Source organism: Penicillium arizonense (genome assembly GCF_001773325.1).
Source record: "Penicillium arizonense strain CBS 141311 chromosome Unknown PENARI_contig002, whole genome shotgun sequence".
NCBI lineage: Eukaryota > Fungi > Ascomycota > Eurotiomycetes > Eurotiales > Aspergillaceae > Penicillium > Penicillium arizonense.
In genome coordinates, this window is record NW_019173279.1 from 417,869 (window position 1) to 443,414 (window position 25,546).

Below are 25,546 nucleotides of genomic sequence, written 5' to 3' on the forward strand. Positions count from 1 at the left end.
TGTTGTTGTTGTATGAGTCAAGTGTAGGGGAATCATGAGACGGTTTGCTGGCATGAAAGAGAATAGATTTTCTCTCATCCAATCAAGCCACACCGAGGGCATACACCGTGGACAAGGCCGAGAGATGTATATACTTAAAACACCTCGCAGTCCCTACCTTATGAGGTCGCCGGGGTCTCGGCAGGAATTTCACTTAGTCAATTGAGACCATTGAGATCATTGAGTTCGCTGCGAGACATGCCAAGCAGATCCATCAAGTTTGGGTGCATCCTCTTGCATTCTCTTGCAGTTCCATGCATGTCCTCCATGTAGTGTAGAATGAGGCCAAGTCCTGTTTGACCGGTGGAACTTGCCGTTGTCAGCCTGATGTCATTGGTCTTCCCCAGGTCAATCAAAGCAATTGGATCACAGGGATGTAGACCTGGAGGCAAAAATACTGCACATGTACGTACATGTATGTAGGGATGTACGTTAAATCAGAGGTAGAAACCGGAAGGATGTAGAGGAGAGGACCGGGGGGTGCGGGATAGCAAGCGGCCCGATCACACTCTACGCCGTACCCGGGATAGTTCAGACGTTACATCCAGGTCCAGATCCAGGTCCAGGCACTTCTTGACAGAAATCTCTGTTTCCTACTTTCGCCTCTTCTCACCTTTTTTTAGTCTCAACACTTTTGCAGGATTGACCGGGGGCTATATTAGGGAGCGCCATTCCCTTCTGAGGGGAACACCGCAGCTACCAGCCCGGAGAACAACTCGACGCTACACGATTCGGGTTCTTTTCTCTTCTCTGAGTGCCTGTCTCTCTGCCATTGTATCTTCATTCCATCTCCATACTACAAGTGTATCTCATTGACCTCACCCCAGACGACCCCGAGCTTCTCCCCCGGAACTCCACTTTCTCCGCACAGACCGAGTGCAGCTCTTCCAAGGTTCTCTGAACCTTTTCCCGCCCCTCTGCAGGTTTTCTCTTTCTCTTTCATTTTTCCCTCATTTCACACTATGGAGGAGAACGGTGAATCCATCAAGCGCGATGTGCGCAATCATATGCTGTTCGAGGTGGCCACCGAGGTGGCTAACCGTGTGGGCGGGATCTACTCGGTCCTGAAGTCCAAAGCTCCCGTCACTACGGCGGAATACGGCGAGCGGTACACTTTGATCGGCCCCCTCAACAAGGCTTCGGCCGCTGTGGAGGTGGAAGAGCTCACCCCGTCCAACCCAGCTATGCGGGAGACCATCCAGTCCATGAAGGACCGCGGCATTGAGATAATCTACGGTCGCTGGCTCATTGAGGGTGCGCCGCGGGTGCTCCTCATCGACACCGGGACTGGTTACAGGTGGTTGGACGAGTGGAAAGGTGATCTTTGGACCAACTCTGCCATCCCGTCCCCCGCCGCCGATAACGAGACCAACGAGGCCATCGTTTTTGGATATTTGGTCGCTTGGTTCTTGGGAGAGGTACGTCACGCTCTGACCCAGCGCAAGAGGAGCGACACTGACCATGTTCCCCACTTTAGTACATTGCCCATGATCGTCGCCGCGCGGTGGTCGCTCATTTCCATGAATGGTTGGCAGGTGTGGCGCTGCCACTGACGAAGAAGCGGCACATGGACCTTACCACCATCTTCACTACGCACGCCACATTGCTGGGTCGCTATCTGTGTGCTGGTTCAGTTGACTTCTACAACAACCTCCAGTACTTCGACGTGGATGCGGAGGCCGGGAAGCGGGGAATCTACCACCGCTACTGCATTGAGCGCGCAGCCACGCATAGCTGTGATGTCTTTACCACCGTGTCGCACATTACCGCATTCGAGAGTGAACATTTGCTGAAGCGGAAGCCTGACGGTGTGTTGCCCAATGGCCTTAATGTGAAGAAGTTCTCTGCTATGCACGAGTTCCAGAACCTGCACTCGCAGGCCAAGGAGAAGATCAATGACTTTGTTCGGGGTCACTTCTATGGCCACAATGACTTTGATCTCGATAACACCCTTTACCTCTTCACCGCCGGTCGGTATGAGTTCCGTAATAAGGGTGTCGATATGTTCATTGAGGGCCTGGCTCGTCTGAACCATCGCCTGAAGGCCGCCGGGTCGACCATGACAGTCGTCGCATTCATTATTATGCCTGCCCAGACCTCCTCCTTGACAGTGGAGTCCCTCAAGGGACAGGCCGTTGTCAAGTCTCTGCGCGACACCATCGAGAACATTGAAAAAGGCATCGGCAAGCGCATGTACGAGCGCTGTCTTTCTTGGAAGGAAGGCGACAAATTGCCCGATGAGAAGGACCTGATCACCAGCCAGGATCGCGTCATGCTCCGCCGCCGTCTGTTCGCCATGAAGCGCCATGGCCTGCCCCCAATTGTCACCCACAACATGCACAATGATCACGAGGACCCCATCCTGAACCAGCTTCGCCGAGTCCAGCTATTCAACCAAGCCTCCGACCGGGTCAAGATTGTCTTCCACCCCGAATTCCTGAACTCAGCCAACCCCGTTCTCCCGCTGGACTATGATGACTTTGTGCGCGGAACCCACCTGGGTGTCTTCCCCTCCTACTATGAGCCCTGGGGATACACTCCCGCCGAATGTACCGTGATGGGCGTCCCCAGTATCACCACTAACCTCTCCGGCTTTGGTTGTTACATGGAGGAATTGATTGAGAACTCCTCCGATTACGGAATCTACATTGTGGACCGTCGCTCCAAGGGAGTGGATGATTCGGTCAACCAGCTGACCGAGTTCATGTTCAACTTCACGGAGAAGAGTCGTCGTCAACGTATCAACCAGCGTAACCGAACAGAACGTCTGAGCGACCTGCTTGACTGGAAACGCATGGGTTTGGAGTATGTCAAGGCTCGCCAGCTGGCCCTGAGAAGAGGTATGGACCCTCGCCGTATTGATTCGAGCTATGACTAACTGGAGAACAGCTTACCCGTCCTCCTTCGAGGGCCAAGAGGATTACTTTGACATCATTGGAGGAACTGACCAGAAGATCTCCCGCCCGCTTTCTGTTCCGGGATCTCCCCGGGATCGCACTGGAATGATGACCCCCGGTGACTTTGCCTCCCTGCAGGAAGGCCACGAAGGCCTGAGCACCGAAGATTACATTGCCTGGAAGCTACCGTGAGTTCATCCCCATCCCATTGATCTATTCATACTTACACTGTGGTTAGTGAGGAGGAAGAGCCCGAAGAGCACTTCCCACTTACATTGCGAACCCGCAAAACCACGGAGCGCCCCCAATCCCCGTTGGACAGCATCTCCATCAACGGCCGCCAGCTCGGTGACAGTCCGAAATAGGAGGGCAATAGCCGTATAACCGAGGGTTCCGTACTTGTTGGAACTCATTTCTCTTGGGGCCCCTCACCTGACGTCATTTGTACTTGTTTAATTACTGTGATCTTTTTATGCATCTGAAGCCAATGTTTACTGAACAGTGAAAGTAAGGTCATATGTGAGTAGCCTGTAAAATATAGATCATAGAGCTATAGAGCTATAGAGAGAGAGTTATAAAGCAGTATAGAGCTGTAGGGGCCGGAGTGTATAGCTCCGGATCGGAACTTCGGAACTGATAGAGTTCACATCCCGGTGAACCTTTTTTGCCTCGACTATTTCAACCCCTCCTCTGCCCCTCCTCTGCCCATCCTCTTCTTCCTCCTTCAACTACTTCACTTCCAACTATACACGTCTACCTTCGGTACGACTCCCAATGGAGCCGCGCACGTCCACCCTGCGGGGTTGCAGGACAATGTCCTCGCTAAGATGATGAGATGGATCAAGGTATTTGTTCTTGGTATAACAGTCGGTGCACACGCATGACAGGTGTTCGGCTCAACTGGTCGGGGGACCCTAAGCTTAGGACTTCCCTCGACTAGTTGGCCGTTCTGAGATTATACTGTCAAAACTTGATCTAGACAATACTAGCGAAAGGACATGCGTGACTTTGATTGTTTCCCCTTGTGTTTTTGTACTTGGTTTTGTTCACTTCTACTTCCAGGTTCAATTCTATCCAATTATCTCAATTGCTCAGGTCTCAATCGAAGGCATGGGCATGAGCATGAGCATGAGATGGATATGGCCTGGATGTGGATTGGATAGGACTGAGTGCTGTCTCTTTCGGAATACTGACCCAATTGAAGAATAACAGCTTGATCTATCTGCCATCATGTCTACCGACAAGATCACTTTCTTGACCAACTGGTATGCTGACAGTCCTAGTGCCTTTTACTCGTCCCACGTCATTCTCTGGCATTGTTCCATCGATATAGTTCAGCTGGCTAAGTGTTTGTTTATCAAGGCACGCGACCCCGTACCACGCCCCCCTCTACCTCGCCCAGGCCAGAGGCTACTTCAAGGATGAAGGCCTCAAGGTGGCTCTGCTCGAGCCCAACGACCCCTCCGATGTGACCGAGATCATCGGCAGCGGCAAGGTCGACATGGGCTTCAAGGCCATGATCCACACTCTGGCGGTTCGTGCTCTCTTTAGACAATCCGAAAGACCCTTGCTGATTCCCCTCCAGGCCAAGGCTCGCGACTTCCCCGTCACTTCCATCGGCTCCCTGCTCGATGAGCCGTTCACCGGAGTTGTGTACCTCAAGTCCAGTGGTATCACCGAGGACTTCCGCTCGCTGAAGGGCAAGCGCATTGGCTACGTTGGCGAGTTCGGAAAGATCCAAATCGATGAACTCACCAAGTATTACGGCATGACCACAGACGACTACACAGCCGTCCGCTGCGGCATGAATGTCACCAAGGCCATCATCCAAGGCGACATCGACGCCGGCATCGGCCTCGAGAACGTCCAGATGGTCGAGTTGGAAGAGTGGCTCGCCGAGCAAAACCGTCCCCGCGATGACGTGCAGATGCTCCGCATCGACCAACTCGCCGAGCTGGGCTGCTGCTGCTTCTGCTCGATCCTCTACATCGCCAACGACAAGTTCATCGCCGAGAACCCAGAGAAGATCCAGAAGTTCATGCGCGCCGTTAAGCGCGGCACAGACGCTGTTCTTGCCGACCCGGCTACCGCCTACAAGGAGTACATCGATGTCAAGCCCATCATGGCCACCCCCGTCAACCGCAAGATCTTCGAGCGCTCGTTTGCTTACTTCTCGCGTGATCTGAAGAACGTTGCCCGTGACTGGAACAAGGTTACCAACTATGGAAAGCGTCTTGGTATTCTCAAGGATGACTTCGTCTCCAACTACACCAACGAGTACCTTTCCTGGGGCCTTGATGCTGATTCTACTGATCCTACCGGCGACCAGAAGCGCATGGCTGCCCTGCAGAAGGAAGTTGCTGCTGGCGGTGGCTACAAGCGTCTGGAGGTTTCGGCCTCTGCTTAGGTTACTTCCTGTTGGGAGACTGTCCTATACTAGGCTCCGCTCGTTAGCCTAGATTTTTCAATCAAGGAAACTATATTCGCGCTCTTGCCTTCCTTCCACTAGTTCGGGTGAAGCTGCTCCTCATTAGTAGACTAATCTACTCCGTAATTCCATCTGTAACCCAAGCTACTGCCTCACAATACGCCGACCTGTGAGAACATCTCCATATTGCGACTTTCGCAGAAGTAACTTGTCCAAGTGGGTTCAGATCCAACACCGGTGGTACAAGCTATTCCGTCGACGTCATCGGTCGACGTCACGTGACCGCCGTGTATACAGTTAACTAAAGGCGTAACTGTTGATTTCCTTTTTAGGCAAATTTATCTCATAAATAGCTACCTCTAAGACAGACTTAATAGGAAACAGCTCTACCAGATTTGGGGTTCGAGTTATCGAGGGAAATGGCACTGTCTTGTTGTACCATCGGTTCCCTTTCCGATTCCCCTTCCACGCCACTGCTGCTGCCCCAGACCAGCTTGGCCATATGGTAAGGCGCTTCGTTCGCGGGGAAAGGGAGAAATCTCATCTTCAAGGCCATGTTGGTATCGTCCTCCCGGCTGTTGGGCCATGGCTATGCGAGTTAGTACTTGTCCCCGAAAGTATAACTCAGCACTTATCGAGGTATGCGAGACATTGGTAGGTGCCTTGAGCGGTTTGAAAAGGATATTCTCCCGGCACCTCATAGTGATGCTAGTGTTCATAATCAGAAAACCAAACCACCTACCTCAAACAGTTTGGCAGAGATTCTTCAATATCCCTTATAGTGATGTGCTTTTGCGAGAGAATAGTGGAGTTTACTGCAATCGATATAACCTATGCGAAAGGGCCAAATAAGCCATTGATGTTCGAGCTATGTAGCTCAAAATAACATAAGGTAAATGCCACCGGGATAAAACACACCCGATGCACCACATAAAATCAGACATCAAACACGCCCAACACCGCTTGCAAACTCCTGCCTTGGCAGACCAACAGATGCACGAAATCAACAAACCATCATCAATATCAAGGGGTACCAGGTGTATCAAGAGAAACACGTAAACATCATAACAAGTCACAGATTAAACACCGTTACGGTAAATTTGGGAGCCACCGGAGCGAATCTGGACCGTGTCTCGTCGCTGGAGAACCACCAGTGCCCGGTTAAGGGCCTGCTCTGTGTAGTTTTTGCCTTCGACAAACTCGCGACGCAGGGTTGCCAAGCTTGTGCTCCAGCCGATGGGAAGGCGGCGCTTCAGCTCGTCTTCAATCTTGCTGGATGCCTCCATGAGGTCCTTGCTGCCTTGGCCTTCACCCTGAGTAACGGCGTCCATGGTAGATGCGAGGAAAAGGCGGATGGCCTCGTCCACGTGGGCTTCGGTGGCGATTGGAGACAAAGACAATTTGGCGAGAGATTCGGAGATACGGATGATGGCTTCTAGCTGGCGAACCGTAATAGGAATAGATGACCGGTTGTTGGATTCCATCTCAGCGCGGTGTACTTGTTTACGGATGGAGACGAAGTGGGATGAGAGTTTCTCTGCGGCTTCAGGGGAAAGGCGAGGGGCACAGCGACTTGAAACGACGTTAGTAAGGAGATGATGAAATCGTATTGAAAATTGACATACCTGCGACAGTAGCTAATGTAGCGCTTCATCTGATCGACGGGGATTTCAGCCTCAACTTGCTCTTCCACACCGCGACCACCCATGTGAACGCCCATGACGTGGCGGGCAATCTTCTCGTCACGGCCACGCTCGTGGTCGTCGCGGACGATGAAGATCATGTCGAAACGGGACAGGATAGTAGTCTGGAAATCGATGTTTTCGCCAGGTGTCTTGAGATCATCATAACGACCAAAGACGGGATTGGCTGCTGCCAGAACAGATGTCCTTGAGTTCAGGATTGTTGTGATACCGGCCTTGGCGATGGAAATAGTCTGCTGCTCCATTGCTTCGTGAATGGCTACACGGTCCTCGTCACGCATCTTGTCAAACTCGTCAATACAGACAACACCACCATCAGCCAACACCATGGCACCGCCTTCGAGATAAAATTCGCGAGTGGTGTGGTCACGCTGCACGGAAGCAGTCAAACCGGCAGCAGAGGATCCCTTTCCAGAGGTGTAAATAGCGATGGGAGCTGCCTTTTCAACGAATTTCAACAACTGAGACTTGGCAGTACCGGGGTCACCCAGCATGAGCACGTTAATATCACCACGGAGCTTCATTCCATCGGGGAGGATCTTCTTTGAACCACCCATCAGGAGACAAACGATAGCTTTCTTCATGTCGGCGTTTCCGTAGATGGACGGGGCAATGCTTCGAGCTAGCGCGTCATACAAGTCAGGCCTGCGGCTGAGTTCCAAAAATTCCTGCTCCTCTTCCTCGGAGAAAACTCCACTACCTTTGGCTGTCTGGTCTAAATCCGAGCTGATACCAACCGCGCGCAGATAGGGGTTGCGGATGGCAACCGCGGCCTCCTTCTTGCCACCCTTTGCCTGGTAAATCGAGAAAATACCCATAACTGTACAACGAGAACCGGGAACGACTCGGTTGGCAAGATAACGATCCGCGGAAATGAGAACGTGTCGCGGCATTTCACCCACGGGTACCTGGTCAGGGGCCTCTTGAAGCTTGAGAACTTGCTGGTCCACAAATTGACATTTCTCGTGGTGAACGACGTAAGGATCCAAGGGGCAATTTTCACCGGTGCCCTGGTCACCAGGCTCCTTGACTCGACCGCATCGCCGTGGTAGCGACAGGCCAGAGAAACCGCCGTCGACGCTGATATTTTCACTGTGGTCACAACCCTTGCAGCGGATGTGCACGATAGTTGACTTGGAAGATATCGTGGAAGCTCCAATCACAATTCCGGGAATTCTCACAAGATGGGAAATGTTGGTAGCATTCAGATCACGGATGGAGATGTGCGATGCCGAGGAATGGAGGAGCAGCTGGTGGGAGGGAAGTGTAATGTCTCGCTGGCCTGGGTAAACAATTCGCGCAGTGCACTGCTGCAGAGCTAGCTCGAACTATTTGATGTAAGCAGAAGTCAAGTTGGGCGGCGGTATCAGAGACTTACGAGAGGGATGATGTCGCCGGGCTCGGTGGTGAGCTTGTGGGCTAACTCCTCGTTGTAAGAAATTAGATGGGCAATGTCAATATCGCAGTAGTATTGTTTCACAAGAGCATTTTGCCGTAATTGATCACTGTTGCATCATTAGTGGCCGTCGCAGCCTCTGAAATGTTGGATGCGTACCGGTAGATGAATGCATTATCCAGCTGGAATTCCAGTACGAAATCCCGCAGGCGGTTCTGAATAGTCTGACGCGATTCATCGGCGCCATTTGTGCTGGGCGCAAGGACGCTCAAAGTATAGGGGGTGCGTCTATCCATTTTGCAGATGTGGCAGGTTGGGTGGATGAGCGTTGGCGGAAGGGAGTAAGGAACTTTTGTGGAAACACCAACGCGACGCGTCGTAGTTCACGCGTTAAGTGGTTTTGGCCTTGTTTCCGAGGCAGAAATGACGGAGGATTGATAGTCCGGGTATGCGCATTGCGGTTAGCGTGTTTCCCAATTGGGGGTGAGCTGTCATGGCCAGCTCGATCAAAGCCACTACAAGCATTCAACTCACAAACCTTGATCCCCGGACCGAAATCGCGAGTCGCAGGAGCTGACAAGATCAGCATTGGAAGCTGCGCCATCGCCTGCCACAGCACAATCAGAGTTCATCCACTGCCATGATCAGATAACACGGAACATCTCTACGATCGACCCTCCCCCGGTGGCCGTCCGATCTGGCTCGTGGGTGTGAACAGCCATGTCGAACAGTCCGCGGAAATCGATTGATAGCTTGGCATCTGGGGTGTCATCGCCTTCGATTTCATATTCAACAAGCCAGTTGGATTCTCCCCGCGTCCCCCCTCAACGATACCCCCTGAGGAGGGGATCAACGGCGAGCTCTATCGTGAGCATTGGAGGAGTCCTGGACTCTTCTCATCATCATGACTCAATCGCAGAGTCTGGGCAGAATGGTATGTGCTCCGAGTAAGCCAGGATTCTTCTTGCTAACATCTACCTAGCCATTTCGACCCTTCTCCAGCCTCCGATTGTCCGCACCGGTCTTACGGCCCAGAGTGCAGTGTCGAATGCCGGTTACAAGCCCCCATCGTCCCGCGATATACCTCCAGTCACTCTGACAAACATCACACGTGTGGACCCGAAGGCGTTCCAACCATATCTGGCACAAGTGGGCTCATTGTACGATGTGTTCCAACAACCAAAAGAAGGCGTGGGGGAGGACACACAACCGACCCAGGCCGCCAAGTCTCCCAAGCCAGACTCTGATCGCGATTCTTTGATGCCATGGTCCCCGGAGCGGAGATCCTCGGTCATGTCGACCAGTTCACGACCATCTTCACCCTATGATACTCGTGGCCGACGCTCCTCTGGTGGCCGTGGCCGCGGTCTTGCTGTGACCCCCCTTTCCACAATTCCCCAGGTATATTTTGACGAAGGATTCCACCTGGAAAATCCTCGCACATTCGATGTGATATCAGAGAAATCCGACGTGGTTCGACCGCCCAGGCCACCAACCAAGGATGACAAAGGTTCTAATGGGAGCGCCCTAGAGCCAGTTCAAACTGGCAGAAAAGCACTAGCAACAAATGCCATTCTTCAAGAAAAGCTGTCCTGGTACATGGATACTGTGGAGATTCATCTAATTTCGTCTATTTCAACGGCATCAAAATCTTTCTTTACTGCGCTAGGGTCGCTTCGAGAGCTACACGCGGAAGCGGCTGACTCGGTGAACCGGATACAATTGCTGAGGAAGGATTTGCAAAAGATCGATAAAGAAATGGCATTGGGAGGACTTAAGATTGTCAACTTGAGACGACGGAGGGAAAATGTAAGGATGCTGGCTGCGGCAGTGGCACAACTTCGCGATGTGGTCGAATCAGTATCTCGATGCGAGGAACTCGTGGAACAGGGCGATATTGAGGAAGCTTCAGATGGGCTCGAAGAAGTCGAAAAGTTGATGGCTGGCGAGAAGATTTCCGATCGAGCCGCCGCGGAGGATGCAGAGCACGAAGAGAATGCTCCCAGGCGTATTATTGATCTGCGAGGTATCAAGGCCTTGGAAGGAGCATCGGAAGATCTCGCACAACTACGCCAGCGTATTGGAATGGGCTATGAAACCCGATTCTTGAATGATCTACTGGGAGATTTGCGACAGCATGTCAAAACTGTGCCTTCAGATGTTACACTTCAGCGCTGGGGAGCTTCATTCCAGCGACAGCGGGGTGGTAATCGATCTGGAGTATCGGTGTCGCCTACGTACATGAATTTCAATAATGAGTTGCGATCCCAACTGGATACCCAGCTCAATGGACTTGCTCGATCTCGCTACACGATGTCAGCGGCGACTTCGTTCAAGACTGCTGTTCTGCGAGAAATGAAGGGTCTTATTCGCAAATATTTGCCCAGCTCCAGTGATGACGATAATGAATCTATGGTGTCGCTTTCAACGCATGGCGGCCAGCAATTAAGTCAGCAAGAGAAGTCATCAATTCTTGCTCGCAATCTGCGTGCGCTCGATCCGGATGATGCGTACGCAATGTTGGTCAATGTGTACACTGGAATTAGCGAATCTCTCAGACGACTCAGCGTTCAGGTGAAAATCCTCCTCGATATCGCCAGTGGCCTAGGAAATTCACCAACATCTGGCGTTAAATCACCACCACGAAGCCCCAATCCAGGAAGCCCCAACCCACAGAGCTTGGATCAAGCTATGAAGTCTCCACAGATCGGCCCGACAGCTTCTGACATGGCCCAAGATGAGATCCTCCAGGTTTTGGATATGTCAAGTCTACTCGGTCAGGCGGTTGATATCGCCCAGTCCCAGATAACAAAGGTGTTGAAAGTTCGATCCGAGCAGACCGCCCAGCTTTCAAAAGAGCAATTCCTGCAATACTTCACCCTTAACCGACTGTTTGCTGATGAGTGTGAGGCCATCTCCGGACGCAGTGGTACCACTCTCAAGACTATCGTCGGCAACCAAATCCGCGATTTCATCACCCGCTTCGGTGATAGCCAGCGCCATCAAATTGTTAAAGTCATGGATGCCGACCGCTGGGATGCGCGGGATTTCGGTGACGCTGAAGTCACAATCTTGACACGGATTCTAGAAGCAAGCACGAATGATATCGATGCCTGGACCGAAATCTCCAAGATCTGGATCCCTGTCTCCGGAAATGACCAAGCTCAGCCTGAGAAAAACGCCGCCGCGAACGGGACAGACAAAACCAAGGTTCGAACTGCCGTTATCGACGAGCAAAAGTACATCCTGCCTGACTCTGCTGTGGCGATGATGCGCACCATAGAGGAGTTTGAGTTCCTCATGGCGAATATCCCTAGCATGATGCAGGATATTGCGCCACACCTACTAGATATACTCAAACTATTCAACTCTCGGTCATCGCAATTGATTCTCGGAGCAGGTGCTACACGCAGTGCAGGTCTAAAGAACATCACAACCAAGCACCTTGCTTTGTCATCGCAAGCATTGAGCTTTGTGATTGCTATGGTGCCATATGTACGAGAATTTGTGCGACGTTCCGGACAGGCCAACCCGTTGATGGCCGAATTTGACAAAGTCAAGCGACTGTGTCAGGAGCACCAGAGTGGTATTCATGAGAAGCTGGTGGATATCATGAGCTCACGATCTTCTGTCCATGTCAATGCTATGAAAAAGATCGAATGGGATGCCAAGGGTGGCTCCACTGCCGTTCACCCTTACATGGAAACACTAGCCAAGGAGACGGGCACTTTGCATCGGGTCTTGAGCAAGCATCTCCCAGATATGACAGTCAGCATGATCATGGTTCCAGTCTTCAACAGCTACCGAGAGCAATGGACAAAGGCCTTTGAGGAGGCAGATGTGCAAACTGAAGCCGGAAGGAAGAGGTTAGTTCCTATCTGTCATATCCGAAACACCTTGATACTAACAAAGAAAATAGCATGCAAGCCGATGTCGAGCACTTCCGAACAAAGCTGAGCAAAATTGAAGGAGCCAGCGAAGTTAGCGATAAGCTTCTCGAAGTCGTCAAAGCCAAGACCATCGCCAGTGAACCTGAGAGTTCAGAGCCGGCTGGTGAGAAACAAGCGCAGGACAAGGGATCTGAATCTCCCGAGTCCTAGTTGCTCTCCCTCTCGGCCACTCACCTTCATATACATATTTCCCCTGCCACCTTGTTTCATCGCTGTATACGCACTGTTTGGGCTGTACACACTTCTTGTCATTTGATGCTACTACATAATTGTCCATCGGTTGCATTTATAGAGCTAGCCTGGCGTTCGTGGACATGAATAGGATGTCTGATCCAATTAAAACGTGATTGCATTTTTTAATAGATTTCCGTGTTTTTTTTTTTTGGTCTTCTCTTTTTATATCCCATTCTACAACCTTGGATGTTGTTTGTGGTCTCGCTGATATGTCATTTTTCAAAGCAATCATAACAGATATCAGAACAATTGTTCATAGGTTACTAGGTATCAAAGTCATTATCATATCTCATAACAGGGCACCATGTTCATCCAAGAACCCGTCAAAGCATAGCCGGAACAGCATCCTGATTTTCGGCACGATCAAGCATAGCACGCAAGCGATCCTCAGCTGACTGTAAAGCAGGACGAGAATCTGGCCCAGCGATACCTGCAGTCCATTTTAGCCAACCAAGAAGAGATTGAACGAGTTCTAGCCCTGGGGTTCTCATAACTGATGCATCATCGAGGGAAGCTTTGGGAGGCAGATCAGGTTCGTTACAAGAGCGACCATCAGCCCTTGCATCCAGATGAACCTCAGAGACCAGAGCTGGAGTGGCGATGTTTGGTACTTGCTGTGCCATATTGCTGGCAACGGCGCTCTTGGCGAGTAAATCACGGCCACCATTCTTGGGCCTTGATGCAATTTCACGTGTAAGCGGCAAGGTATCCAGACCCATGTCCATACTTAGTCCTGGTTGAGGGTTCATTGAAGGAGATATCAGGGGATCTGGCTGCCCAGTGCCAGCTGGATGGGATGCACCATTCTGTTCGAGCATGGATGCAGTATGCCGTAAATTTTCCAAGTACCGATGGAACGAGAACGGCTGCATATCCCGACCAGCATCTGCGATATTGATATCTTCATCTTGGACAACCACGTTGTCAGCGGACCGCTGTTCCTCGCTGGGACTGGCTTCCTCGACAGGTCCTAGACCCCCCGGCGGGGCACAGATCTCACCCAAAGGTGCGATGTGACTTCCATATTCATTGGCAAGACTCAGCTTGCTACGGCCACAGATCTCGGCGATGGACTCCAGAGTGCCGCGGATATCAGGTTCAATCGCCTGCAGTATGCTCTCGATACTGAAGTCCTTATCTGACGGGAATATCAGATCCGGCTGAGGTTGAGGTTGAGCAGAAGCCGCGCCCCTGGAGCCAGTGAATGGAAAGAATCGGCGTGCGGACATAGCAGATGATCGAGAGGAGGTATCTCCCACATCGCCAGAGTAAGCCCTCACCAGCACCGGCCGCGTAGGCAAAGTCGACGGCCGCCGTTCGGAGCCAGGGTTATCAGCCCAACTAGTGCGGGACAGAGGTCTCGGGTTTCCAGTCAGTTGGCGCAAAGCCGTCGTACGATATGCCCGGTCTGACTCTTCAGCGGCAGACTCGTAGTTCCGCGGATATGCCAGATGTGAGAGGCCTGAAGCGTTGACAACTGGGGGCGCGTGGGACGGAGACACTCGAGGCCATCCTTGTCGAGGAAAGGCAGACGACGACAGCCGGGATCTGTCCCTGCGCGCAGACAGTGTGTCTGGCTCCATCCACACTTACGTAGTGTGCAGGAGACAACGCAGATACAAGACAACCCCGCTCTTCAAGGGCAAAAGACACGTACCGGTAATTAAGTTAGGTTCAGTTCTGGAATGGTGCATGAATCTCGCATGTGCAATGCAGGCTGCGTTGTCAGATTAGTGTAAATCAGATGTCTGTGAAGTGGAGAAGCTGTTGTACTTCAGAGAGGCTGCCAAGACCGACAACACGTTTCCCCGATCTGCCACGCCTATTGACTATCCATTGCCCACTTGTTTCACCATGAATCGCTTCCAGGTATGGATGTTGCAGCATTGAGTCTCTATGTTGTCTAACGTCTTCTAGTTTGGCGACTCCGACGGCTCTGCCTCGGACTTCGAAGAAGACTCCTCAGGCCTTCCCTTCCCCGAGCCGCTATCCCGCACTTCATTCCTCGCGCCTGATTTTGACCCGGCCACGTTTCTCTCGTCATTGACAAATCGTCACCAGAGCCTCGAAGATTTGCGACAAGAGCTGCGAGGGTTGGAGCAATCCCTGAACAAGGAGCTGTTGGATTTGGTGAATGAGAACTACCAGGACTTCCTCTCTCTAGGAACCTCTCTTCGGGGAGGCGAGGAGAAAGTAGAAGGTGTCAAAGTTGGCGTGTTATCCTTCCAGCGTGATGTTAAAGCTATTCGGGATAAGGTCGAGGCCCGGCGCCGAGAAGTGGAGGAGCTGCTGAATGAGAAGCGGCGGCTACGAACGAACGCCGACATTGGCAAGGATTTGCTGGACTATGCAGATCGCGTGGAGGAATTAGAACACCGGCTGATGATTAAAACCAATTCATCACAGCCGGATGTTAAATCACCGGAGGAGTCGGAGACAGAATCCGATTTATACAGCAGTGAGAGCCAGGACAGTGATGATGAGGAGCTGGCGGACGGCACACCGGCAATGTCATCAAAGAAGCTTGAGCGACATGCCCAGAAGTTTGTCTATTTGACCTCAATCGCTGCCCGACTCGGAGAAAAGCATCCTTTCCTGGTTTCATTGCAACCCCGAGTCGCCAAGATCAAGTCCACACTGCTCCTGGATCTCAAGTCGGCTTTGGAGCAGGCCACCACTGCACGCGGAAAACGGGATGCCAGGACATTGGCGATTCTGCGCATATACGAACTGATGGGTGAAGATGTCAGCGCTGTCGCTGCGCTGAGAAACCTCAAGGTGTAAAAACAGCATGCTTTGTTCTCAAAACAGACTGGGTTGCATACATAGCGTCGGCGTTCGGGTTTTATGAAAGTGTCTAATTCAACAGTGATACCATGATACACCAATGCTTCCTAATAAAACAATAAATTTGTACACGCCAAAGGATATAAGAAAGTAATAAGTAGTTTACACGCCCTTCAAGGCAGAGGTTTCGGGGGAGTCGTTGGTGCGGAACTCTCCGTTAAGTGAGAAGCCCGGTCCGTTCGTCGAGCTCAGCACCTAATACGCTGTCAGAGGCCAATTCCAAATGAAATATAGTCCAAGTACTCACAACTTCATAGATCTCCTTGTTGACACGGTCAGTCAGTGCGGAGGCGTCCTTCTTAATCTGCTCGATGGTCACGCGCATGTTATCGCGCAGTTCCTCTGGAGAGAAGCCCAATTGTCCAATAGGCAAGCGGATAACGGCGTCACGCTCACGGTACACGGTACCACCACGGAGCATCTCCACACGCTCAGCCACGTTCTCGACCACAGTACCAGTCTTCGCACTGGGCATCAAACCCCGAGGACCGAGGATACGACCTAGCGCGGCCTTGTTGAGCGCGGGCAAACTGTCGGGGTGAGCGAGGCAGCGATCAAAGTCAATCTTGCCAGCCTTGACCAAATCGAAGACTTCTTGTTCACCAACAAGAACGGCACCTGCGGCGAGGGCTTCCGTGGCGTGTTTCGAGCCTGGGGGACAGATAACACAGATGCGGGATTCGGTCTGGACGGCGTGCGGGAACCGGATCATGTTACGGATGACAGGTCCATCTCGCTTTGTTTTCAAGCGAATGTGCAGTTCGTATTTGCGGACAGTAGGTTCGCGGCCGACTTCGATCGCTCGGATATATCTGTAAGATGTCAATGTCTAATCATCCACGGATCCCGGTCGGACATGGGAGACAAACCGCATGGCATCACAGAGCGTAAACTGCGGCATATCCTTCAAATCCTTTTGTCTGAATGTCTGCGGGCCTCTGCGGCTCTTGCTAGGCTGCTCCTTGCCCTTGCCCTTGCCCTTTGACTTGAGGCCTCGAACCTGCTGGAAGCTGGAGAGAACGGGGCCAATTGAGGGCCCTCGTAGCGGAACACGACATGATGAGAGAATTCCGCGTGCCGTCGTAGGCAGGACGGAGCCGAAGGACGACATGGCTGGCAATCGTTGATCTGAGCTGAACAGCCAGACGATGCAATTGTTTTCTGCCGGAAAGCTTTCGGGTCGGAGAAACGTGAGACCGCACGGGCATGTAAATAATGCCTCTGCCCCGCCAAAACTTCACCATTGTCACTCACTTTCTGCGCAATGACTCAATACGAGCTGAAGGTGGCCACTCGTGCCAACCACTCGGCAGTTCTGCCCGTGGTCCTTATCGCAACCTCAATCAACGAGGCTCGTCCTACTCCGGTTATCAGCATTTCCTACGAGGACACTGCCCTCCTCCAGGATGGCGACAAAGCCGTTGTGCAGCTCATCAACGGCACCAACAATGTCTTTGGTACTATCAATGTCATCCAAAGCCTTACTGAGCACTTCCCCTTCTTGACTGGCAAGGATGCCAAGGCTGTAAGCTTTGCAATTACCCCGTCCGAGTCCGAGTCTACATAGCTTGCGGCCCTAACACAGTTTATAGGAAAATGAGTGGATCTCTCAGTTGGATTCGTTGACCACCTTCGATTTCAAGGCTCTCGACCCCGTTCTCCAGCGCATTGACACCCACCTTCTCTTGCGTTCTTTCATTGTCGGATACTCTCTGTCTACGCCCGACATCGCTCTCTGGGGTGCTCTCCGCGGCAACCGAGTCGCCGTTGCTGCTCTGAAGAAGGGTACCCTTGTTAACATTACCCGTTGGTTCCGTTTCCTTGAGGAGCTTTGCCCCTGGACCTCCGTGGCTCTCGAATCCTTGAACGCTGCTGCCAAGGAGAAGAAGACCGCCAAGTCTAAGGAGGGTGCCAGCTATGACATTGCTCTTAAGAACACCGAGAACGGGGTTGTTACCCGCTTCCCTCCCGAACCTTCGTAGGTTGCCTGCAGTTGAAATTGTTCGGTCTCCGACTAACGCATATCTAGTGGATACCTCCACATTGGTCACGCTAAGGCTGCTCTTCTCAACGATTACTTTGCGCATGAGAAGTACAACGGCACTCTTCTTCTGCGGTAAGCTCAGCCACCGGAAAGCGCAAACAAAACATTCAGAACTAATCGGTCTGTAATAGATTCGACGACACCAACCCCTCGAACGAGAAGGAAGAGTTCCAGGACGCCATCGTGGAGGATCTTGCCCTTATGGGTATCAAGCCTAACAAGATGACCTACACCAGTGACTATTTCGACGAGCTGTACAACTACTGTCTCAAGATCATCAAGCAGGGCGACGCCTATGCTGATGACACCGATAAGGAGACTATGGCCGCTCAGCGTTTCGACGGTCTTCCTAGCGCCCGTCGTGATCTTTCCGTCGAAGAGAGCTTGTCGCGCCTTGAGGAGATGAAGAACGGCACCCCCGAGGGTGTTCGCTGGTGTATTCGTGCTAAGATTTCCTTTGATTGCCCTAACAAGGCTATGCGTGACCCGGTCATCTACCGCTGCAACCCTGCTCCTCACCACCGTACCGGCACCAAGTGGAAGATCTACCCTACCTACGACTTCGCTTGCCCTATTGTCGATTCGATGGAAGGTGTCACCCATGCTCTCCGTACTATTGAGTACCGTGACCGCAACCCGCAATACCAGTGGATGTTGGATACGATGAAGCTGCGCACCGTTCAGGTTTGGGATTTCGCCCGCATGAACTTCATTCGCACCCTTTTGTCCAAGCGGAAGCTCACTAAGCTGGTTGAGGCTGGCGTCGTCTGGGGCTGGGATGATCCCCGTTTCCCTACCATTCGTGGTATTCGCCGCCGTGGTATGACCATTCCTGCTCTTCGTGAGTTCATCCTGAAGCAGGGCCCCTCTAAGAACATCGTCAACTTCGACTGGGCTCTTATTTGGGCCACTAACAAGAAGTATATTGACCCGATTGCTGGTCGCCACACCGCTATCTCTAACAAGAACGTTGTGAAGACCACTGTCACTGGTTCCCCCGCCCCGTACTCGGAGGAGAAGCCTAAGCACGCCAAGAACGCCGCTGTCGGTATGAAGAAGGTTGTCTTCGGTCCTTCTATTGTGCTCGAGCAGGAGGACGTCAAGCTCTTCAAGCAGGACGAGGAGATCACCCTCATGAACTGGGGCAATGCCTTCGTTCGCAAGATCACTACCGATACTGCCACCGGTATCATCACCGACCTCGAGCTTGAGCTGCACCTTGCAGGTGATGTTAAGAAGACCGAGAAGAAGGTCACCTGGCTCGCCACCGAGCAGGACGTCGTCCCCGTCGAGCTTGTGGACTTCGACTACTTGCTTAATAAGGACGCCATGGCCGAGGATGATAAGCTCGAGGACTGTCTCAACTCCCAAACGGAGTTCCGCGACGCTGGTGTTGCTGATTGCAATGTTGCCGATCTTAAGGTCAACGACATCATCCAGTTCGACCGCAAGGGCTACTACCGCGTTGATCGGGCTTACTCTCCTGGCTCGCCGGCCGTCTTCTTCAACATTCCTTCCGGAAAGACCAAATAAATGAAATGTGCGAGTATGGGAAGCTTGTGTTATGAGTGATCTACGAAAAGAGAAATCATGAGTCAATGAAGAGTTATATATAACATTAAGCTTCTAACCTGCGTTCTCACGATTTCATCATAAAAGTAGATCGAGTATTGGTGACAGGTGTTGCAAGGGTGCAGTGTTGGCTAGGGTGCTCTCTCGCAAGAAAAGCTTAAGGGGCTAGAGGCTATCTCTCCAAGTGATAGAAAGCATGCGAACCCCACAGCATCCGTTGATTCAGTAGAAGACGGCAAGTAATACAACCTGCGGCCAATATAATTGGATAGCTCTGCCTTTTGGCGTCTGTAATGTACTAGCGAGATACCTGGAAAAACAGGCAAGCCCAAGAGAAAAAGAAAACAAATCTGCTGCCAGGAATCGTCAGGCAGAAACCTAGGAAGTCACGTGTCAATATCAAAAGTGGAGCCCGACATCCCCTTCATCAACAAGTTTAACCCTAACCTTTGCAACACTCCGTCGGAAATACCCTAGTGGTAAAACACGACGTTTGACAGTGTTAGGCCGTACCGTGCGGAGGGAACGCAGTTCCAATTCCTGCAGATCGCCCCGGTAGATCCCGATGGGGTGCCTCCTCTTTCCCTTTTGCTTTTTTTGAGGTTTCGTTGTTGGTTATCGTGCCCATCTAGTTGATCCATCGGAATGGCTACTGCGTGGCTGTGCCTGCCGAGGTCATCGAGATGATGATTCTCAAGATCCGGACGACCTCTTCCGAAGACACATTCGCGCAGCAAGTCCCCCAGCGTCTCATTTATCATGGCTAGGTGGTGTGGAATATCGCTAGTACATTGCAAATGTCCCCAAAGGCATACCTCTTCACTCATACTGGCCCCACATCGTATTGAACGCCCGTCTTCTAGGGAGTCATCACCAGCAGATGAGATACTGTATGCATCGCATGGTTTCTATTACTTGGCTCTGGCTACCGTAACTCCGTAACTATGTGTATAAAGCGAGTCTAACCACATACGTCGAGCTGGCCTTCCTGCGTGCCACTGGCTTCGGGATCACAGCAAGGGCTAGTCGGGGTTACGTGTGGGGAGTGGGGTGTGACTGCCTCTCTTTTTACTTCTCGTCCTGCTTTTTATCATGGTGCTGCCAAATATCTCCCATTCTTTCTCAATTCTCGTTCATCAGGAGCCTGGTATGGACAGGATTTTGTTTCCGCTTGCCGGGTGTCAGCGGAACAGGTCGAGCATGACGTCGAGAACTGTACTCCAGTCTCCATCGACATCCGGGCAGCCGCTGACATCCTGAGAGAGTCCAGTGGTTCCGATTTCATGGGCTCAGTTGATTGTTCTTGACCAAATTTGGGGATCTTATCTGCCATTCAGAGAGTCTGAGCGTCCAAAGCCCAACAGTCATCGCAGAGTTAAACTCATCCCGCAAGCTAGCATCCATGTCGACAGCAATATACAGCAATGCTTGCATCTTCTGGGAAGCTTCCAAGCCTGAATCTGCTGCTTTCCGGGGTCCTACCGATGGAACACGGCTGATGACCCGTGGGCCAACGACTCAATGGCCTTGGCTCGAAGTCAATTGAGGTGCCTGCTGGCGTCCCGAGCTTTGTTTACTGCACAGAAGAACGAAACGTTATACATGTCGCTTGTTTGATAGGCCGAACCAGTATTTCGGATGTTGACATTCTCCTGGGTTTCTTTGAATGACCCTCGGCTGGTCCCTTACGACACCTCCCACTCCAAATATCAAGTGCCGAAATCCAAAACAATGAGCATACAATGCAGATGTTCCTGCCGAAACCTTCCTTGTCGCGACGTCAGCATGATAGAGTGCGAAAGGGGAATGGCTGCGGTAGGTAAGGATTCTTCTCCCTCTCTGGAACGTTGAGGAACATCATTCCCTGCCCCTCGAAATACTCACAGGATAGGTTTCTCGTCTTGTCAGCTTGCAGGTGTTGAAGGGTAACAAACAACTGGGAATATTTTACCCTCCTTTCGTGTCTCCTTGTTTGCTATTCCTCTTCATTTCCCTTTTCAGGCAATCTTTCTTCGTCAAGCGCCATCTTCACTCAACGACCTCTCGCCAGCGACTTGACCCGGACTGATCATCGACATCCAAGCATTCTGACCTCATTCACCTAGCATGGCGTCTATTCCAGATGTCGAGCGGCCTGACGTACGCCGGAGCTCCCGCATTTCCCGGGCGTCTCTGAACCAGGACTGGGCCAATCTAGATGAGTATGGCAAGCTTGTCAAATATGTGTCTACTTTCCGTGATGCAAACGCAGAAGCCCAAGATGAAGGCGATTTTGTGGAGAAACGAGTCTGGTATGCCCCATGGAAGAAGCGGAAGGTTCATATCAAAAAGCTCGAGGGCGAATCTGGCAAGTTTCCTGAAGAATGGACCTTGACCGATATTCGTGAGGGTCTGTCCAGCGAAGAAATTCCACGGCGCCGTCAGCGGGCTGGTTGGAACGAATTGTCATCTGAGAGGGAAAATCCTATTGCCAAGGTTCTTTCTTACTTCCGGGGTCCAATTCTATATGGTGAGTGCCTTGTTTTTGCGTGTTAGCAATATGGCTGACTTGGTGGTAGTCATGGAGTTGGCTGTTTTACTCGCTGCTGGTCTGGATGACTGGGTCGATTTTGGTGTCATAATCGGTATCTTGTGCCTTAATGCCACTGTGGGTTGGTATCAGGAGAAGCAGGCTGCCGATGTGGTTGCAAGTCTCAAGGGAGATATTGCCTTGCGAGCACAGGTCATTCGTGATGGTGCTCAACAGGAATGTCTCGCGCGAGAGTTAGTTCCAGGTGACGTGGTGTGTCTACCCGCAATTCTCTATTCATGTCTGTATACTCATGACTGCTTCAGATCATTGTTGGTGAAGGCTCAGTGGTGCCTGCTGATTCCAAGGTTATCTGTGACTTCAATGATCCCAACGGCTGGGAAGAGTTCAACCAGCTTCAAGAACAGGGAATGCTCGGCGGAGGCTCTGATTCTGAAGATCAAGATGAAGAGGCAAAAAAGGCTGTGGAGGAAGTGAATCAAGGTGATGGCAAATCCAAAGAAGAAAATGGAGGAGGAGAGGAAGAAGAACCAACACCTCCTCGCAGACGTGGCTATCCCATTCTGGCCTGCGACCACTCTGCCATTACAGGAGAATCCCTTGCTGTGGATCGTTATATGGGGGATATGATATTCTATACAACCGGATGCAAGCGTGGCAAGGCCTACGCGGTAGTTCAAACTGGCGCAAGAACTTCTTTTGTCGGCCGCACCGCAACAATGGTGCAATCTGCACAAGGCGCCGGTCACTTCGAACTTGTCATGGACAATATCGGAACTTCTCTTTTGATTCTTGTCATGGCTTGGATTCTTGCCGCATGGATTGGTGGATTCTTCCGACATATTCCCATTGCTTCGCCTGGTCAGCAGACTTTGCTTCACTACACCCTGTCTTTGCTCATCATCGGTGTGCCTGTTGGTCTTCCGGTTGTGACCACTACTACCATGGCTGTTGGTGCTGCTTATCTGGCGAAGAAGAAAGCCATTGTGCAAAAGCTGACTGCGATTGAGTCCCTGGCAGTAAGTCTCCCCCATTCATGTTAGCCTGTTCCCAATACTAATCACAAGCAGGGAGTTGATATCCTTTGTTCTGATAAGACTGGAACCCTGACTGCGAACAAACTGAGTATTCGAGATCCCTACGTGGCCGAAGGTGTCGATGTTGACTGGATGTTTGCGGTTGCTGCGCTTGCATCCTCGCACAATATTGAATCTCTTGATCCAATCGATAAAGTCACCGTATTGACTCTCAGGCAATACCCTAAGGCACGAGAGATCATGCGCCGCGGCTGGAAAACCGAAAAATTTACGCCGTTTGACCCAGTATCCAAGCGGATTGTTACAGTTGCTGTCTGTGACGGTGTACGGTATACATGCACCAAGGGCGCTCCGAAAGCAGTGCTTCAGCTGACGAACTGTTCTAAAGAGACAGCTGAGTTATACAAGACTAAAGCTCAGGAATTCGCACACCGAGGCTTCCGCTCTCTTGGGGTTGCCGTTCAGAAAGAAGGGGAAGATTGGGTTCTACTTGGAATGCTGCCTATGTTCGATCCCCCTCGAGAAGATACCGCTCATACAATCAGCGAAGCACAGAACCTTGGTATCAGCGTGAAGATGCTCACGGGAGATGCCATTGCTATTGCAAAGGAAACCTGCAAGATGCTGGCATTGGGAACTAAGGTGTATAACTCGGACAAGCTTATTCACGGCGGTCTCAGTGGAGCCATGGCCAGCGATCTTGTCGAAAAAGCTGATGGCTTTGCAGAGGTGTTCCCAGAGCACAAATATCAAGTCGTGCAGATGCTGCAGGAGCGAGGCCATTTAACCGCCATGACCGGAGACGGAGTGAACGACGCACCGTCTCTCAAAAAAGCCGACTGTGGCATTGCCGTCGAAGGAGCATCCGAAGCTGCGCAAACTGCATCAGACATTGTATTTCTCGAGCCTGGATTATCGACCATTATTGACTCGATCAAGGTCGCGCGTCAAATCTTCCACCGCATGAAGGCGTATATCCAATATCGCATTGCACTTTGCTTGCATCTCGAAATCTACCTCGTAACTTCGATGATCATTCTTAATGAAAGCATTCGTGTCGAGCTCATTGTCTTCCTGGCTTTATTCGCCGATCTCGCAACGGTTGCTGTGGCCTACGATCATGCCTCCTTTGAACTGAGACCTGTTGAATGGCAACTCCCAAAGATCTGGTTCATTTCGTGTTTGCTAGGTGTACTCCTCGCCCTGGGTACGTGGGTTGCACGAGGAACAATGTTCCTCAAAAACGGAGGCATCATCCAAAACTGGGGTTCCATTCAAGAAGTTCTCTTCTTGGAAGTGGCGCTCACGGAGAATTGGCTCATTTTCGTGACACGCGGGATTGACACTTGGCCATCCATCCACCTAGTAACCGCGATTCTGGGTGTGGATACTCTGGCCACGATCTTCTGTCTTTTCGGTTGGTTCAGTAACGAGGATATGAAGACCAAACCAGCAGACAAGTTCGTCGAGACGAGAAATGGGTGGACTGATATCGTTACTGTCGTACGAATTTGGGGCTATTCCCTTGGGGTGGAGGTTGTCATTGCCTTGGTATACTTCGTTCTGAACAAAATCAAATGGCTCGACAATCTTGGTCGTGCTCAGCGCGACAAGGGGGAGATGAAGATTGAGAATATGCTCGCGCACTTGTCTCGTCTAACCCTTGAGTATGAGGAAGCAGGTAAGCCGAAGGGCCGGTTCTGCTTGACGGCAAGCAAGGAGGAAGGGGAGGCTGAGTGAGTGGGTTGGGTATTGCAGTATCAATGCGTCTATTTAGTCTCTTAATAGTTGTCACTGGTCTTTTGAGCGTGGGAATGATGTTTGGGCTGGCATTCAAGGAAAAGGAAGCGAAGTAGAAAGCGTGTCTTGCTTAATCTCTAATATGGTCAACTGATTTTAATGTTTCTTATGGACCTCAAATACCTTTAATTCGTTGAGCTCACCTAATATGACTTATTTTCAGGGAGAAACCACCTGGGCATCAAGCGAGTGTACTTGTAGCAAAACAGTTGATGGTATGAAAAAGAAGAGAAATAATATAATTAGAATACTATGGGTATCATAGAGAAAGGAAATATAAGAGAGAGAAAATTAAGGTTAAACAGCATGAGACATTGGGAGTGCCAAAAGATGCCAAAAGGAGAAGAGAATAGAAAGAAGCGGAGGGAAAATCGTGACATCTCCTTATATGATCACTCATATCATTCATATCATTCATATCACACTCCAGGCATGCAAGGTGCGGCAATATCAACTATGCCATGGGTATAGTTGCTCGCCCTGGATACCTCTAACGAACCTAAGCGCGGTTACGCAGAGCACGTCGTAGATTATGATTAGGGCCCATCTTCTGAAGTTCCATCCTTTGAGGTCCTATTTGCTTAGGACCCATACGTCCCACAGCCTTAGGTCCCAGGTGATCGGCGACACTGTGGGCAAAGCGATGAGTCGCAGCGTCTAACTGCTTAGGTCCCTCGGCCTTAGATCCTAGGTGATCGGCGAAACTGTGGGTAGCGCGATGATTCGCAGCATCTAGTTGCTTAGGTCCCTCGGCCTTAGGTCCTAGGTGGTCGGCGAAACTGTGGGCAACGCGCTGAGTCGCAGGTCCCATTTGCTTAGGTCCCATAGGTTCCACGGCCTTGGGTCCCAGGTGATCGGCGAGACTGTGTGTAACGCGATGAGTCGCAGCGTTGGCTGTGCGAAGACCACCCAGCAAGCCCAAGAGATCAGTGCTAAGGAGGCTGGAAATCAACCCATCGGTGTCATCAGGGTCACTGCTGGTGGTGGGAGAGGGAGCTGGGGGTGCCTCGGAAGAAGTAGGGGCATCTGCAGGGGGTGCGGTCGTCTCTGGGGGTGCGGTCGTCTCTGG

At 51.5% G+C, this 25,546-nt stretch overlaps 10 protein-coding genes across 10 annotated transcripts; 6 read left to right on the top strand and 4 right to left on the bottom strand.

Moving 5' to 3' along the window:
- Window positions 1-1,001: 1,001 nt before the first annotated feature.
- Window positions 1,002-3,301, top strand: PENARI_c002G04730 (glycogen [starch] synthase; the record flags this gene model as incomplete). The annotated part of the gene is made up of 4 exons (XM_022627463.1): window positions 1,002-1,457; window positions 1,517-2,879; window positions 2,929-3,124; window positions 3,175-3,301. 4 exons carry the CDS (start codon window positions 1,002-1,004, stop codon window positions 3,299-3,301), a joined length of 2,142 nt encoding a protein of 713 aa, XP_022492875.1.
- Window positions 3,302-4,166: 865 nt separating this feature from the next.
- On the top strand, window positions 4,167-5,343 carry PENARI_c002G11495 (NMT1/THI5 family protein; the record flags this gene model as incomplete). The annotated part of the gene is made up of 3 exons (XM_022627925.1): window positions 4,167-4,201; window positions 4,299-4,470; window positions 4,522-5,343. 3 exons carry the CDS (start codon window positions 4,167-4,169, stop codon window positions 5,341-5,343), a joined length of 1,029 nt encoding a protein of 342 aa, XP_022493014.1.
- A 1,100-nt stretch (window positions 5,344-6,443) lies between these two features.
- On the bottom strand, window positions 6,444-8,759 carry PENARI_c002G05996 (MCM DNA helicase complex subunit MCM5; the record flags this gene model as incomplete). The annotated part of the gene is made up of 4 exons (XM_022627550.1): window positions 6,444-6,936; window positions 6,990-8,395; window positions 8,446-8,572; window positions 8,623-8,759. The coding sequence occupies 4 exons, from the start codon at window positions 8,757-8,759 to the stop codon at window positions 6,444-6,446; spliced, it is 2,163 nt and encodes a 720-aa protein (XP_022492967.1).
- Window positions 8,760-9,183: 424 nt separating this feature from the next.
- PENARI_c002G07991 (vacuolar protein sorting-associated protein 54) lies at window positions 9,184-12,563 on the top strand (the record flags this gene model as incomplete). The annotated part of the gene is made up of 3 exons (XM_022627692.1): window positions 9,184-9,397; window positions 9,446-12,329; window positions 12,383-12,563. The coding sequence occupies 3 exons, from the start codon at window positions 9,184-9,186 to the stop codon at window positions 12,561-12,563; spliced, it is 3,279 nt and encodes a 1,092-aa protein (XP_022492612.1).
- A 407-nt stretch (window positions 12,564-12,970) lies between these two features.
- On the bottom strand, window positions 12,971-14,230 carry PENARI_c002G11770 (uncharacterized protein; the record flags this gene model as incomplete). The annotated part of the gene is made up of 1 exon (XM_022627943.1): window positions 12,971-14,230. One exon carries the CDS (start codon window positions 14,228-14,230, stop codon window positions 12,971-12,973), a length of 1,260 nt encoding a protein of 419 aa, XP_022492332.1.
- Window positions 14,231-14,501: 271 nt separating this feature from the next.
- Window positions 14,502-15,431, top strand: PENARI_c002G03840 (COG2 family protein; the record flags this gene model as incomplete). Its single annotated transcript, XM_022627396.1, has 2 exons — window positions 14,502-14,516; window positions 14,565-15,431. The coding sequence occupies 2 exons, from the start codon at window positions 14,502-14,504 to the stop codon at window positions 15,429-15,431; spliced, it is 882 nt and encodes a 293-aa protein (XP_022492483.1).
- A 165-nt stretch (window positions 15,432-15,596) lies between these two features.
- Window positions 15,597-16,605, bottom strand: PENARI_c002G06965 (mitochondrial 54S ribosomal protein uL1m; the record flags this gene model as incomplete). Its single annotated transcript, XM_022627608.1, has 3 exons — window positions 15,597-15,689; window positions 15,742-16,306; window positions 16,364-16,605. 3 exons carry the CDS (start codon window positions 16,603-16,605, stop codon window positions 15,597-15,599), a joined length of 900 nt encoding a protein of 299 aa, XP_022492440.1.
- Window positions 16,606-16,758: 153 nt separating this feature from the next.
- Window positions 16,759-19,071, top strand: PENARI_c002G06599 (glutamate--tRNA ligase GUS1; the record flags this gene model as incomplete). Its single annotated transcript, XM_022627573.1, has 4 exons — window positions 16,759-17,019; window positions 17,087-17,472; window positions 17,524-17,610; window positions 17,670-19,071. The coding sequence occupies 4 exons, from the start codon at window positions 16,759-16,761 to the stop codon at window positions 19,069-19,071; spliced, it is 2,136 nt and encodes a 711-aa protein (XP_022492860.1).
- Window positions 19,072-21,216: 2,145 nt separating this feature from the next.
- On the top strand, window positions 21,217-24,417 carry PENARI_c002G00887 (putative plasma membrane H(+)ATPase; the record flags this gene model as incomplete). The annotated part of the gene is made up of 4 exons (XM_022627195.1): window positions 21,217-21,619; window positions 21,669-21,892; window positions 21,946-22,659; window positions 22,711-24,417. The coding sequence occupies 4 exons, from the start codon at window positions 21,217-21,219 to the stop codon at window positions 24,415-24,417; spliced, it is 3,048 nt and encodes a 1,015-aa protein (XP_022492895.1).
- Window positions 24,418-24,976: 559 nt separating this feature from the next.
- PENARI_c002G02485 (uncharacterized protein) lies at window positions 24,977-25,540 on the bottom strand (the record flags this gene model as incomplete). Its single annotated transcript, XM_022627311.1, has 1 exon — window positions 24,977-25,540. A coding segment is annotated over one exon (564 nt), but the record flags the coding sequence as incomplete, so codon positions are not given.
- Window positions 25,541-25,546: the final 6 nt, after the last annotated feature.